This window comes from Porites lutea, chromosome 11 (genome assembly GCF_958299795.1).
Source record: "Porites lutea chromosome 11, jaPorLute2.1, whole genome shotgun sequence".
Classification (NCBI taxonomy): Eukaryota; Metazoa; Cnidaria; class Anthozoa; order Scleractinia; family Poritidae; genus Porites; species Porites lutea.
In genome coordinates this window covers 11,515,416-11,531,210 of record NC_133211.1, presented here as the reverse complement: position 1 = coordinate 11,531,210, position 15,795 = coordinate 11,515,416, and the positions used below count along the sequence as shown (strand labels likewise).

At 41.0% G+C, this 15,795-nt stretch overlaps 1 protein-coding gene across 1 annotated transcript in view; it reads left to right on the top strand.

The window, feature by feature from the left end:
* Nucleotides 1-15,795, top strand: part of LOC140951519 (nitric oxide synthase, inducible-like) — a 56,995-nt gene that overhangs the window by 26,800 nt on the left and 14,400 nt on the right. Inside the window, exons 7-23 of the mRNA XM_073400778.1 lie at nucleotides 1,220-1,377; nucleotides 1,897-2,059; nucleotides 2,980-3,071; nucleotides 3,334-3,475; nucleotides 4,157-4,296; nucleotides 4,907-5,017; nucleotides 5,635-5,698; nucleotides 6,021-6,122; nucleotides 7,089-7,157; nucleotides 7,852-7,935; nucleotides 10,201-10,242; nucleotides 10,717-10,796; nucleotides 11,507-11,651; nucleotides 12,798-12,902; nucleotides 13,706-13,749; nucleotides 14,136-14,246; nucleotides 15,112-15,286. Of these exons, the coding sequence (XP_073256879.1) occupies nucleotides 1,220-1,377; nucleotides 1,897-2,059; nucleotides 2,980-3,071; nucleotides 3,334-3,475; nucleotides 4,157-4,296; nucleotides 4,907-5,017; nucleotides 5,635-5,698; nucleotides 6,021-6,122; nucleotides 7,089-7,157; nucleotides 7,852-7,935; nucleotides 10,201-10,242; nucleotides 10,717-10,796; nucleotides 11,507-11,651; nucleotides 12,798-12,902; nucleotides 13,706-13,749; nucleotides 14,136-14,246; nucleotides 15,112-15,286 (1,827 nt within the window). The remainder of the gene's footprint in view (nucleotides 1-1,219; nucleotides 1,378-1,896; nucleotides 2,060-2,979; nucleotides 3,072-3,333; nucleotides 3,476-4,156; nucleotides 4,297-4,906; nucleotides 5,018-5,634; nucleotides 5,699-6,020; nucleotides 6,123-7,088; nucleotides 7,158-7,851; nucleotides 7,936-10,200; nucleotides 10,243-10,716; nucleotides 10,797-11,506; nucleotides 11,652-12,797; nucleotides 12,903-13,705; nucleotides 13,750-14,135; nucleotides 14,247-15,111; nucleotides 15,287-15,795) is intronic.

The following is a 15,795-nucleotide window of genomic DNA, read 5'->3' as shown; positions in this document are numbered from 1 at the left end:
GCGCTATGTTCGTAATAAACGTGGCCTAAGAAAAAAATATATCGATGCTATTTTGACTAATTCTGGGCGTCATGCATGCAAAACACAGCCATTCCAGATTAAATTATTCACAAAGTTGCTTATAAATGACAATTAACTTAAGCTCACAAAGAATTATAACCATTTGCATGTGTGCAATAATTTCACCATTGATTTCGTTTCTAATTAGTTTAACGAACGAGCTGGCCTGGATATAAATTTTGGAAGATATCGAGTTTCAAGTTTGCGCTTTCCAATGCTCAATGCTCAGCAACATTGTAGTTAGAGAGTGAAATTGTAGTCTCCACGCGATTTACCATGCTTTGGGTGAACACAATTTCGACGTTTTTAAGCGTGCAGTTTGTTTATGTTTTTTTTAAAGCAGTTGTTAGTGGGTGGGAGCGAGAATAGCCGGTATGGTGCGCTGGATTATTCGTCTTCCGGAATAACTTAAAAAGGGCAATACCAAGTATCTGAGATATTGCCCTTTGTACTAAACTAAGGAGCAGCTGAATCAAAGCATTCATCCTGTTCGCATTTTTGCACATTTATCACAATGCATTTCAGTGTCGGATCCAGACCTTGAGATAAAGGGGGGGCCCTGTCATCCAGACCCTTAGATAAGGTGGGGGGGGGGGGCAGGGTGGTCTCTTAAAAAAATTTTTTCGGCCCTTCGGGCCTCAGTTTGGTCCAAAAATAAGGGGGGCGGGCCCCTCCCCTGGATCCGCCACTGCATTTATTCTTAAACAAGCGATATTCCGTATTAGTAAAATCCAACTAGTGGTCTATTATCAATGCTGCGTTCTGATTGGTTGAGCTACTACTAGGCTATATGTTATAGCCAACTAGTAGCGAAAAGCGCGAGCTTTTTGGCGGCAAGAAAGGATTAAAGTCTAGCTTTGACCAGCTAAAATTTTTTTATTCTCGATATTTTTGACCAACTAGTTGGATTTTACTAAAACAATTATTCCTCTCGCCCTCATGGTCTCTGAGTCAATAGCCCATTCGGCCTTCCGCCTCAAGGGCTATTGGGTCAGAGCCCATTACGGCTCAAGGAATAATTGTTAAATATACGGCTTATTCAATAAGATCATTTGAAACTTGGCGCTTGGTAAACTGTATTTGATAATTTTTTACCACTTGCTCGCAAAAACCCTATAGTGTGCCGATCTCTGTGTAACACTCTAACGTTTCTCTTCAGCCAGTGCATTGCACCTCGGGTCGTTGTGTAGGTTCCTTGATGCAGCCCTCCGGTGGAGAGGCCCCATCTAAGAGGTCTTATGGTGTGCCAAGGGAACCAGAAGAAGTCATGATCCAAGCTAAGGACTTTCTGCAACAGTATTATGGAGCTATGAAACTGTAAGCATTGTATGCACCTTCTCTTCTACCCTTTTCTCTATCATGCCCCTTTGCTTTTGCTGAAGGTGGTACTTGATACACTTTACAAAGGGACAGACCGTTGATCTTTTCGAGACTGAGAGTCAAATTTAATTCTCGCGCCAGACATGGTATTCTAGCTTTTAACCGTAGGATTAAGTAAAGAATTTGTAGTTGAACCATTCGACTGATAAAGCAAAGAGAAAGGTGGACAAGCCACATATGGCGTCGAGGTCAACTCGGGACTCGGGACCCAGGCCACCTTGATTAGAGGAGAGTACCCTCACCACTGCACCACCCTTGCTCCCTTGCTCCCTTGCTCCCTTGCTCCCTTGCTCCCCAACAGGAAAGAGTACAGTATTGCTTCCTGAGTAGCAGTCAAATCCCGTATCCCGAATCCCGCACGGTATATCAGTCTAATCCCGGGTCCCGAGAATACCACTAAATCAAAAGTGAGGGTTCACGTGATTCTTTCCGAGTCTCATTTTGTTTTTAATTCAGTCAGGACAGCCAAGCCCATCAACAGCGTTTAGCTGAGGTGATGAAAGAGATTGAGAGGAATGGAACCTATGACCTGACGGAAAAAGAACTGATCTTCGGCGCAAGAATGGCTTGGAGAAACGCGTCAAGGTGTATTGGACGGATACAGTGGAATAAGTTACAAGTCAGACTGCTCACTATTTTGGTGTTATCATAATAAAACATTTTGGATGAGGTTTTTATGACTTTAGTGATTTCCGGAATAATCAAGGTTGAGGTAGGTGTTGCTGATAACACTTACCGAGACCTTGATTGTTCTGGGTATCACAAAAACCTCATAGAATAATTGTATTACTAGAAATACGTGTATCGCAGAACTTCGCGAAGGTTGGGGGAGGCCCGTAAATTGTCAGGGATGGGATGGCAGGAGAGAAATAGAGTAAGTTGTGTAACTAGTGAGGGCGGGTTTCAACAACGGCTCTAATATTGAAAGGCGATATATACTCTTTTTCCTTTTGCTTGGAGTAATTTCGAACCCAGTGCCCTAGCTTTAAAAAGGACCTGGGATCTATGAAGGGTAGTCATACATCAGAGGATCTATAAAACCTAACTATTAAGTAGAATGGTATTTAAAATGATAAATATATTCCTAAACGCGCGCGACAAAATTGTAAACCTTCGCTACGAGAGGGCCAAATCTTATTACAGTACAGTCGAACCCACCAGTATAAAGCTAGTTTTAAAGAATCCCGTTAGGCTAAAACTGAATTTACCAGTCAGACCCCCTATGTACACGAGCCTTTTTAGCCTAAAATTTGAAAACAGATACATTTTCTAATGAATTGTCAATGAATTTCAATCCATGGTTGAGTTAAATGCAAGATTATAAAGCGCCATTTAATTTTATATTTGTGTAGAGTGTAATAACCTGTTAGACCCGCCTGAGTGTAACTAAACAAGGCAACACAGTCAGTAGATGTTTGTTATGATCTGAAGGAGGACTTCAAAATTCATGTGATCACTGCAATTTTTCTCATGGTGGTCATTTGGTATGCAGAGTTTCTATGTCGTTCACCTGATTCGAATACTTTTTCTATTGTGTAGCTCTTTGATGCTCGAGATGTGAATACACCTGCAGAAATGTTTGAGGCGATTTGTAAGCACATCAAGTACGGAACAAATAAAGGGAACATAAGGTGATCATATTATGTTATGTCTTCTCAAAATGGCTTCTTCAAACTTTGTTGCTATGTGTTCTCTCTCTCGTATTGTCTTTGTCTTAGACAAAATACAGTCGAACCTGCACAAACGGTTTCGACTGTACATTTGGTATGAACGGTCCGCCAAGTTAACTTCTAAATAGGAATAGTTGTTACTCGTCTTGTTGTTACTCGTTGCTACCTTATATTCTTTGTTACAACAGTTACATAACTGATCTTTAACTTTTTATTGTCGCAGGTCCACCATAACTGTGTTCCCACAAAGAAAAACTGCACATGAGGACTTCCGTGTGTGGAATACTCAGCTGATTCAGTATGCTGGCTACAAACAGCCGGACGGCTCTTGCATCGGAGATCCCGCTAACATTGAGTTCACTCAGGTAATAAATGAAACTGCTAACCTTGTCTTTACAACTTGAAGGTTTTTTGCCACACCCCACAACTGGTATCGTAGTTTACCTTCCTCTAGGGTCCAATTTCGAAAAGTTCTTCACGGCAGTGTTTCCTTTTGCTTTTATGAGTTTCAGAAGTCCTTTTTTTCTGCTAAAAATTATGTCTTGAACAGGGCACGGCATCTTTTTCGTCGTTAAGCTTTGTTGAATAAAGAATTTTGAGGGCTTTTCAGCCTTCAAGCTAGTTTCCATTTTTGGTTTTGTCGTTATTCTTCTCTACTTTGTTGCTGGACTTTTTATCTGTAGCGTTTAAACTTGAGATCATCGGAACATGGCAAGTTTCAACGGAAGTTTGTTCTTGACATCCTGTCTGACTAAAACGGACTTGTTCTGTTAAAAATCGTGCGCGTTTTAACGCTACTGCGCATGCCAAAATGCGTTTGTACGATATCCTTGCTCTATCACCTTTGGCCAAATTCCAAAAATTGCGCACCTGTTAGTGTGGTCTCTGCATTACAATTATTTCATCGTAACGTAGTTGTTTGTAAGCGCTGGTACTCTATGTACTACCAGCCTCTGTTGGCTGTAAACACTGAGGCTGTTCTCATTAGTTTAAACTTAATCTGTGTAGCTGTTTTAGTTTTGTCATGTTTATGTATTTATCTTCAGATTTGTGAAAAGCTCGGTTGGGAAGGCAAAGGTGGCCGTTTTGACGTTTTACCGTTAGTTCTTCAAGCTCATGGAGGAGATCCTGAATTTTTTGAAATTCCTCCTGAAATAATACTTGAAGTGGAAATCAAACATCCAAAGTAAGAGCCAAAAGTAAAATACTGGCATATGTTATCTTTTTAGTCTTGTTCTGCCTAGATTAGCATTATAGCTATTTGCAGGACATAAAGTATTGTAACTTGATATTTCTTTAAGTATCTTTAAGTAAATACATTGTTGTTGTTGTTAGAGAATTATAAAAGTCCATCGGCTGTTACTGGAAATTTTGTCCCGGTAAGTTTCCAAGAACTAAACTAACGTACTCCTCCAATCCGTACAAAAAATAAACATGTTTGTCAGTGCAGATGACCGTCGTTCAACCTGCATTTGATATCTAGACTAAGAGCGGAAACGTTTTTTTCCTTTTTGATCCTCTGTTGGTAAAACGTGTCATCAGATTCTATTATGTTACTACTTTTAACCTTTATTGGAAATTGGTTGGAGTTGCGTTTAGAGATTTTGCACTCGTCTTAACCAATTCATCATTCGATTGATCGATCGACTCACCGACTGACGGATGGATGGATGGATAGACCGACGGACGGACTGACGGATGGACTGAGCCTTTGTGACTGAATAAATTTATGACTCAAACTGACTTATTGAGAGATTCGTTGATAGGTTTCTCTCTTCCTGTTGTTTTCTCATAAGGTTTCCATGGTTCGAAGAACTGGGTTTGAAGTGGTACGCATTACCGGCAGTGTCATGTCTATGTCTGGATGTTGGAGGAGTAGAAATGCCTGCCTGTCCGTTCAATGGATGGTAAGTTCCCTGACTGGTGACCTCACCGGATACTAGAGACGTTAAGATTCACCGTGTACGGGTACGGGTAAATTACCCGTGCGCGTAGCTGTAAATAATTGCCCTTACACCGGAGAAACAGGTAGACTACTGGGTAGAACGGTAACACCATTATCATATCTGGGAAATCATTGCTGCCATTTATACAACTACGTGGCGAACATGGTCGCCTACCCGTAGCCGTAGGCAGAAACGGTGCATCTTAAGGTCACTACTGCCTCCAGTTATTAACCGGACATTTCCCTATGTCATTTCCCGTTTGAGACATGTCTCTCAATGCTGACCGCGCGTAAGGCAATTGGTGCCTGATGACGTTACTCTAGGAATTGCCTGAAGCGACGCGCATTTGGGTCAAATTACCGTCAAAACTTGATTTCAAAGAATGATCATTATGCTCAAGTTAAATACCTAAGCTTAGCATCGGGCTTTTCCTGAGGAGAAGTCTACACACCTGATCCCTGAGCGCACGATCAACTTTATAACACTTGAGAACTCTCAACTTTCTTTTTCCTTTCTTTTTTGTTTTGTTTGTGATTTTCTTTATGCTGAACTGAGCTTATAAGTCTTTTTCTGCTCAGGTACATGGTGACAGAAATTGGTGCACGCGACTTTGCAGATCCCATGCGATACAATATGTTAGAGGTGGGTTACCGTTGTGAGCATACTAGTTAGGTAAGTAGTAGGTCTATTCCTTAGTGTTAAACCCTCCTTACTTGTCCTCAATCGTCTCTATTTAAATCGCACGCGGAGGGAGGAACGCGAAACACGTAAGCGCGTGATCGAATGGCACGTGGAAGGTGATGGGAAGAGAAAATTTCCTCCTTCCTGTCACCCATCGCGCTCCCCTTGACTAGCTTCTCTCGTTAATATTCATAGGAGTCTGAGAGATGACTGGAGACGAGTCACCTATCTCTCCTTAAGGCGTAACCAGTGTTGTCATTTGTTTTCCTTTTTTCTTTCGTAGCCTGTAGCAAAACGAATGGGACTTGAGACGAAGAGCTTTTCTTCTCTCTGGAAGGACAAGGCCTTGGTGGAAATTAATCTTGCAGTGTTGTACAGTTTCCAGGTTTGTCTTCCCTTTCCAAGGATATCTTTGGTGTTACACATACCACTAAGGAATTACTTCTTATAAATAAAATTTACTGAATATATTAATATAGTTTCATAGTCATAAGTTCGACCCTGAGCTCGCTTGTGAACCAATGTATCCCCAAAAATATCAGTATAAGAGCCTTAGAAACTACCCACCTACCCCTCTTCAAAACCAACATCAAAACTAACTTCTTACTCAGGACAAAATGTTGGGCTGAGAGAGGAGTAGATAGCCAGCTTCCCAGAATCTTAGAATGATCAACAAAAGTAAACCGTTTGGAAGCTTACGGGCCTGCAAGAAACCCTACCCAAAATAAATTGTCAACAAGGTGGCACTCTTAGCACATAAAACTAACTGAAGATATTATTATGATTTCGAACTTAAGAATTTCCACGTTTCGTCAGCTTATATTTTTCGCTCACAGAAATCTCAGTCTAGTAGTCTTGCATATCTAGAGCAAGTGCCGGGGTTGCCCTCATTTTTGAGGGTAAGGTCGAAATTCTGTTTTTTGCCCTTTAAAAATTAGGGAAGTAATGCAAGGACGTTTTTGAGCGACGCGCGTCAACCGGAATTGGCCCTTTTGCATTACTGGGCAGCAATTTTTCCCAGATTTTCTGGCAATTCGCCTCAGTAAGAGTAACGATGCTTAGCAAGACACGTTTGGTAGTGTCAAGGTACCGTATATTAAAACGGAAAAGGCCTCACTTCCTGTTGACGTGCGTCGTCCAGAATTCTTTCACCAACCTCGTTCCCAGGGTCCACTCCTACTCGTCCCCAGAAGCGAGAGAGGGGACGAACGAGAGAGGACCCTGAGAAGGAGGTTGCTCTTTCAATCACAGAAGTTTTTTTAATTGTTTAATAACTGAAATTTGGTAGTTTCTGGAAATCTGGTACAGCATTGAAAATTGTAATATGTGCTCCTTTACTGTTATCTTTTAGAAAGCTGGAGTGACCATCACTGATCATCACAGCGCCTCGGAGTCTTTCCTGAAGCATTTTGCGAATGAGGTTTGTTGCCTGTATGCTTACATTTTACTACAACTTACTGCCGCTTTATGGACCTTTAATCAGCGACTGTATGATGTATTTTCTTGGTGCTCTTTCAATCTGGCACTAGAAGGCCCTAGAGGTGTAGCTGTTCTTCTCACGTAACCATGATCGCAGTGTTCATATTTAACACGGTAGATCACTTCGCATCGCTATAGGGTTAGGGTCATATCTTTCACGTGCGGTTGTAAAACGGCTTGTAATAGTAAAAGATTCACTCTATGTTGTTTGAAATAATTTATGTGCAATAAACACTAAATGATATTGTTATATAGCTGGAAATTGTTTCCCAACAGCGCACGCTCTTATTGGTTACTCATTAACTTCGAGGTCAGATGACATCTAACAATGAAACTGTTTCCCGCCAAAATCTCGCAACTCTCGCCAGCGGGCAACGCTGCAAAATCTATGACGTGAGAGGGTAACTCCACTGTTAACAAAGACGACCGAGGTTTAGTTAATTTCCAGCTTCAAAATTTTCAGCTATTTAACAAATCACTTAAAGACTGGTCCTTTGGGAAACAGTTAATTTTGTTTCCATCGAACCTTAATGTTTCCCTCGACTCCGCCTCGGGATACATTGAGAAAGTCGGGAAACAAAATCAACTGTTTCCCTGGGGACCGGTCATTAAGTATTTAATGTTTGCCTGGATAGATGAAATTCCGCGGGGGCTGTCCTGGAGACTGGGTGTGGATTGTACCTCCTATGTCAGGCAGCGCCACTTCTGTTTTTCATCAGGTTAGTCTATAAAGTGATCTTTGACAATTTTTGGAATATGGTAAAATTCCGAAAATAAACATCTCCAAATATAAGCCCTCCCTCCCCCCCAAAAAAAATCGGAACTCAAAAAATCCTCCGTTAAATCGCCCCTCCGAATATAAGCCCCCGGGGGCTTATACTTGCAAATTGCCCTAAAATACAAAATGAAACAAGGCAAAAACGGTACAGTAACACTTTTTTTTTTTAAACTGAGTATTGCATTTTCACTAAAGTAATTTGCGGTTGCTTTTTTGGTAAGATTCATTTTTTCGAGGGAACAGGGTACCATCCCTTATTATTGACGTTACCTTACCTGTGAGCTGAGTATTGCGTTTTCAATTATTAAAGGACTGAATTTGCGGTTGAGTTTTATGTTTGCATGGCTGATTTTAGAAAGATCTACCTCCTCAAGGCGAATTTCAGTGAAAACTTCGGGTAAATTACTGACATAAATTTATTTTGAGACAAAAATTTCCCTCCAAGTATAAGCCTAGCCGATTTTGTAACGCAAATGTCCCTCCGATATAAGCCCCTCCAAAAGGGCCTTTGAAAACTATAAGCCCCGGGGCTTATTTTCGGAATTAAGGTATGTTGTCATTAGACAATTCTTTTATGTTTTCAGTAGATTGGCTTAGTTTGCGAAATCTTCAGGGGCGGATCTAGGGGGAGGGTGCAGGGGGTAGGCACCCTCCCCCCTGAGATGACCTGCGGTTTTCTAATACAACTGGTATTCTGCAAAAAAATATATATATAAGTGGTTTATTGGTGTTGAAGTAGAGCAAGAGACGAGCGCACCCCCTCCTAAAAAAAATCCTGGATCCGCCCCTGATCTTCTTTAAACGCTTTCGTTTGTCTTTAAGACTGAACATCAAGAAAGAAGGATTACACAATTCTCATATACTCAGGGCTCAAAATAACGGCCGGTCAACGGACAATGTCCGGCCTGATCGTGGGCTTGACCGGTCAAACTTTGGTCTTGCCGGTCATTTTTGGATGCAAGCATTTTGTAATATTTTCCATATAGTTGTCGCCTAATGCGTTTTGCTCTATAACGCTAAAATGATTTCTTTTTTCTTTGGCTTTTTTTGCTGCTTTGCACTAAAAAAAAAGAAAAAGAACGCCGTAATAAATTTCATGTCGTAGTGAAACGCAACAAAGCGAAACAACAACAAACTGAGTTGTGGAGTAACGCAACGATGCAGCAGGTCGGTACTGTGCGTTCTGCCTTGCTGTGATCAGTAATGTGACCTTCATTGGGAAAACATACACAAACGATAATCCGTTATTTGTTAGAAAACTAAAGGATAGCTAACAGTTTTTGTCCATCAAACGTTTCACATTTACTTGTAAGAGGATTGTGAAAATCACCTTCGACGGAATTCGGGCTAATCGATCGCTCGTCCTGTACTGTTTCTCCGGGAATAAATTTCAGTGCATCGATTAATAATTATAGTAATTTCTTTATGTCGAACATGAATCTTGTTTGCAGACCCGATTCCAGAATTGTCTGATAAAAACTATAAAGCTAATCGAGAACGAACGTCGCCTATCTTGGCGCTTAAAATCCTCCTTCTTGGAAACAGCTTTATCCAAATTTCTGTTGACGTTAATAAGCCCCTCGCGATAAAGTGTTGCGCGACGACCCAAACGAAAGCTCTGCTGTATATTTATTGACTTTTGATGTCAAATACGCTGTTTGCGGAACAAATTTCTCGCCAAGTCAACTTCTTTGCCGGAAATATTTAGTGACGTTTCTTCTTTGTGGAGGAGACTTTCGATCACGTGCCGGGCAACGAAAAGGATCAAGTTTCACCGATATGCAAATTTAGGACGAACCTTGGAGACTTCAGGCACTGCCGTACAATGATACTCAAGGTATATAAACGGACATGAAAACAGGTGAAATCACGGAAAGGAACTCAACAACATGTGAATGAATTTTTTACCAACTTGCCGCCAAAAACCTTAACATCAAGGCAGTACAACGATCTATTGCCAGTGTAATTCGATATTCCATAGGTCAAAAAAAAAATTTATTTATTTGACCGGCCAAAATCGGGGTTTGTCCGGGCTAAAAAATATTTGGCCGGTCATCATGACCGGCGACCCGCTGTCCGTTATTTTGAGCCTTGTATAATACTCGAAAAGAACTGCATGCTTTTCACGTAACGTTGGAAGTTAGTAAAAACAAGGGAGCCGCATGATTTAATAACGAATGATGCTGGTTTTGTTTGTTCCTCGCAGGAAATGCTGAATTACTCTTTAAAGCCTAGTTATGAATATCAGGTACGTGTTTTTGGTACTGGTGTTGTTACAAGGACGACGGAACTCCTTGTGCACCGTTACTGTGATTGCATAGCTCACTTGTGGTTGCTGGATCGCAAGCAATTACCTCCGACTTTGAATTTTATGTTACCGGCAAACCTCTTTCGTTGGTTTCAAATTGTAAATGTGATATTCATGGGTAGTAACATTCACTGTTGTTTATTAAAGTGGATTGCCTGTTTCAGGCTTTCATATGGTGACGAGCGAACTAGATGATGAGCGCAAAAGAAAAAAGGAAAACGCGGGGAGACTGGGGGATCGCCCTAGTTTCCCCTCGTTTTTTCCCCTCTTCAAATTTTCGCCTACGCTGCACTGGAACAAGCTATACAGTTAACCGCCAGTACACTAGAGGTGTCCACTGGCTATCTGGATTTTTCTGTTTAGTTAGTTAGTTTGTTTGTTTGTTTGTTTTAATGCATTATTTTGCTTTTGTAGGATAGTGCATGGAATCATTATTCATTTGAGAAACACCAAACATCTCCGAAAAAGAAAGCTTCTTTTAAAGAAGTTGCAAAGTGAGAGTTTTATTTTCTTTATTATCATTTTACTTTTGGAAAGAAAATATCGGTTGCCGTGTGCTCAGTACTATACACCTGAAAAATCGGACGTCACTGCTTCCAGTTGCAGCTATTTAATAGGGTATGAAAACATGGGGATCAAGAATCGATAGTCAGTAACAAGAGAAAATGAGCTAAGCGTGTCGCGTTCACGTGTAAGTAGATCGCGCGGGTCACGGAAATAGCAGACAATAATAACCCTCGCCCCACGCACGCGAACTTTAAATAGATTTCAAATAATTATCATGGGGCACGGGAATTCGCTCTCTTAGGTCATTCTCTCTTCTTTCTCGCTTGTCAGTTAATATGATGTTATTATTGGATTGCCTCGAGGCGGGTATTGGAGGAGTTAATAGTGGCAATGATAATAGATCAGGTTAATAATATTGTTCCCACCAAACATTTATTTAAAAAAAAAAACACCTTTACAGGGAAGGCTATAAAATCGTCATGCGTGTTTGTTCTCTTAGATAACTTTCTCTCGTTTAGTTTTAAAGAAATATGAAAATAATCTTTGGTGCTGCTTTCTTTGTTAGCTTTTGCTGGGGAAATGTACCCAGTTTTGCCTTTTCAGTGGCAGCGATAAAGACCTCTTTTTCCTTTCCAACAAAGGCAAGAGCGTTTTTATATACTAATGATTTTAAGTGTTGTTTTGTCTCTATGTATAGGGCAGTTAAATTCTCCGCGAAGCTGATGACCAAAGCAATGGCCAAGAGACAGAAAGCTGTTATCCTTTACGCGACAGAAACTGGCAAATCCGAGCGCTACGCTAAGATGCTTGGAGAGCTCTTCTCACACGCTTTTGATCCAAAGGTAAGAAGCCATCAATGAATCTATCGCCAATTTTCACTTCCAAAAGCTCCCATTCTTTAAATGAAAGAAAAAGATATTTTAAAAAATTCCCGCTCAAACAAAGGCTATGATTTAATTGTACAGAGTTTGATGAGCGATATTCTAAACCACGATCACTTCTTCCTCATGCAGTTATTTTCACTATGGCCAATCGCAGTCCTTGTATCTAAACGTGGTTTATTATAATCAATGCCAAGAAGGATAGCACCGAATACGACCTGTTTCCTCTCCCCCACGCCTTGTCCTCTAAAATCTTCTCTCCCCTGACCTCCAAAAGGCCTGATACTCGGGCTTTTAAAAGCTCGGCCCAAAGAATTTCTTGACAACGAAGTTCTTATTAGTAGCTTTTATTTGGTTGGGGGCTGCCGCAGGATTTTACCCTTGGACTCCGTAATAGGCCATTTGCACTAGGGCGTCATTTTACTACTACGACCAGAGTCCTTTTCGTTTTTTCTTTCATTTTTAAATTTGGTAATCCCAGAGAGGTTTAAATAACAAAAGACTTAATTTGCACAAGAAAGCAAAACCCTGAAGGATTCTGGTCGTAGTAGTAAAATATGTCATCATGCAAATGGCCAATTATAGCGTGTTCCATGCGTTTAGATTGTGGAAACGGTGTAAAGAGATGTGAACGTTTCCTCCTCTCTCCCTCTCCCTCTTTTCCTTTTTTTAATACCTCTCTCTGACTTCGCGCCGCACTCCATTCTCTAAACCCCTGGAAAAGGCTAAGTAGTTAATATGCACTAAGTAATATGCACAAAATGGCTTCTTACAAATATGTCGCAAATAGGTAAATACTGAGGAGTAAATATATGGCATAGATTGTAAATGCCACATTTTCATACGGCCAAAAAACGGGGGTTGTAAATAACTAGGCAAATGTGGCAAAATGTGGAGCAAATTTGTGCAAATCCATTTTATCGTCCCGTGATTGCAGGGTAGTAAGCTTACTCTTCAGGTGTCGCGCGCCTAGTGCATGAAAGGACGAATTACTTTTAGACGTTATTTAAAGTCATAAACATAACTAAACTATAGTTCACAAACGTTGTTTAAGGTTTGTAGGTCTAGTTCTTGTAGTGAACTAATTATATGATTGATTGCCGCTAGGTTATCTGCATGCAGGACTACACGTATCCAGACATGGAAAATGAACAGCTTGTTCTTATTGTGACAAGTACCTTTGGTAACGGAGATCCTCCTGAAAACGGAGAGGTGACTCAGTACTAGTCAATTATGAACATCCTTCCCCTCCCACTCTTCCCTCTTCCCTCACTGGACAGTAGAATTCCGTCCTTTAGTATTTTTTCTTTACTACTGACGCCCGTCGAACCGGAGTCGTTAAAATTCTCTCGAAAAATACAATGTTGAAAATAACCCCTACGAGTTTTAGATATCTCTTTTGCGTTTATCTGATCGTGAATTCTCCTGTCCATGTGGTTGGCCTTACTCAGGATAGCCTTAAGGAACTTGGGTCATTTTCTCATTTGTCCATTGCAGCTATTTCCCTTTTTCTGAGAGTGACTATTCGTAAAGGGAAATTAAGCTTTACCTGTATGTAACACACCGGCAAAGAGAGAAAGTCGCGTATTTTTCATGAAGCTTTTTCTCGATTTTAGCGCACTCGAGAAAGACTCTGCATGAATCAACTAAGATCGCTGCTTCTTGATGGGATACAGTTTCGAACCCAGACCTAATAGCCGCGCGCTTGGTACTGCGGGCTCAGTTATAACCATCGGATTATCAATAAAAAAGGATGCTCATACTAGGAAAACCAGTCTAACCAATCTCGTTCTCAGAGTCCGCGTTACCCTTGTCCAGCGAAACGGTCCCCGTTGCCTGTTTCGCTGGACAAGGGTAACGCGGACTCTGGGAACGAGATTGCAGTCTGACGACAGAGAGCAAGATTGACCAGTCCAGAAGCTCGAGCCTCGGCGACTTCAAAGGTTTAACGCGATTCAGGAGGGTCTGTTCGCAGGTTGCGTGTTACCATGTCTCTGCGCCTTTTTTCTCCTTAGGGATTTGCTCGGTACCTGTACGAACTCCGGCACCCACCGGAAGGGTACGTTTCGTTCTTACTTTACTTTTTTGTGTGTTAAAGCCCATAAAATGCAAACTATAATTAGTTCCTACTACTTGAGTAACCCTTTCTTTCTTTCTTTCTTTTCTTTTCTTTTTTTTTTGCGTGTCAAGCTATTCACTCTATCCTTGAAAACGTTTTGATTTGGTAAATAAATGATTATATGGTTAGCTGTTATCATTGTAGTCACCCTCTCTCTAACCAGGGCATTCCACCAACCTTGTCCCTTCTATCGACCGTGTCTCCACTAGTCTGCACTGCTTTTCACGAGAAAGAAAGGTAAAAAACTTAAAAGCGCATACAAAACGGAGTGCTAACACAGCTGTTCACGAATATCTTCGTAAATTATAACGTTCTATTGGTTTCAGAAGTCGATCAGCACGTAACAAGCTAACACAACTGGGTAGCCTGTTGGTTCAAAAGGAGAAAGAAAGGCACATTGAGATTAAGAATGACAGCCAACCTCTGGCTAATCTTAGGTAATATTACATGCTTTGATGCTATAAAATTCCTTACAACTAAATGACCTTGATGTTTTACTCATGTTGCGCTGTTAAGGTGGATTTCCCTTGTCGCGTAATTCTTACGTACGTGCGCACGTTAATCTTACGCGCTTAAATAAAATAGAGGCAATGTATAAAGAGTCGCTGAGTGAGGTTCAACTTTTACGTTCACACCGGACCTTTCATACATTGCCTCTTTTTTTATTTATTCTCCTAAAAATTACGCCACAGTGGAAATCCATCCTTATACTTTTTAATTCTTTCAGTCTGTAATTTAACTTTATCTGTTAAACTTGCACCTTTAAAAGCTCTTTGTTTCTTGTCTTTTACCCTTTCATTCAAAGTTAAAGAATTTAATTCATTAAATTTGGAGATCCTTTAATTGGTACCCATGTTATTCTCCATTGTATCAGTGATAGAAATATGCGCTATTGACTAAGCGTTAGGTCGAGATGGCTAAATAGTGGCCAAGTTCGTCGAGGTCAATAAAAACGCAAAAAAAGAAAATGCCAATATTTATCCATGTTGACCAAACAAACTTGGTAACGAAAGAATTCATTCATATTGCCAAGAGATCATTTTTCTTGGGGTACCAAAGCGGGAAATCCCGATCGGACAAGGTAAGCCCATCTTGGCTGCTCGGGTGTCCAATCAGAACACAGGATTCGCTTCGTCTATACCGCTCGTAGAACCAGCCACATAATAAGGGCTTTTCTATTAGTTGACTGAACGAATAAGTGTTTTCCAAAAGAATAGTACCTCTTATTGCTTTAGATTACGGACGAAGTATGAACCACAGACCTTGTATTCTCACGAAACTGTGTAACTCTCCGAATTTTAGATATTCTGTGTTCGGCCTTGGTTCCAAAGCTTACCCAAACTTCTGTGCGTTCGCTCGCTCCCTCGACAAGATCATCCGGGAACTTGGCGGCGAACCAGTGTTGAGAATGGGGGAAGGAGACGAGCTTTGTGGTCAAGAGGAGTCGTTTAAAGTGTGGGCTAAGGACGTGTTTCAGGTAGTCATCTCTGAATTTCACCGGTATCTGGGGGAAAGGAATTAAAGTTTCAAAATCTTGCGTTTATATAAGCCTGTACCGCACCCCTAGTCAGCCAATGAGCGGGCAGAATAGGCCATTTGCACGATGGCGTCATTCTTCTACCAGGACCAGAATCCTTTTTGTTTTACCTTACATATTTAAATTTGGTAATCCAAGCGGGGTATAAATAACAAAAGCCCTAATTTGCGCGAGAAACCGATAGTAATATGAGGTCATCGTACAAATGGCCTATCTTTTGCAGTGTGCGAAGTTTGAATATTATGAATTAAATAGTCTGCAAAACAGCCGCATTTATTTTTTTGCATCGGTGAGGAATTTTCCAAGTCATCAAACGAAATGTCTGGAGCGAGCGGAGACTAAAGAGAAAGGCTAAAATACAGGGCTTTTTTCTCTCGCCTCTCACAACGTACGGGCGTGCGACGCTCGCTGGCTCTTTCCCAGGAGACGATCCACTCTTGAAGCTACTT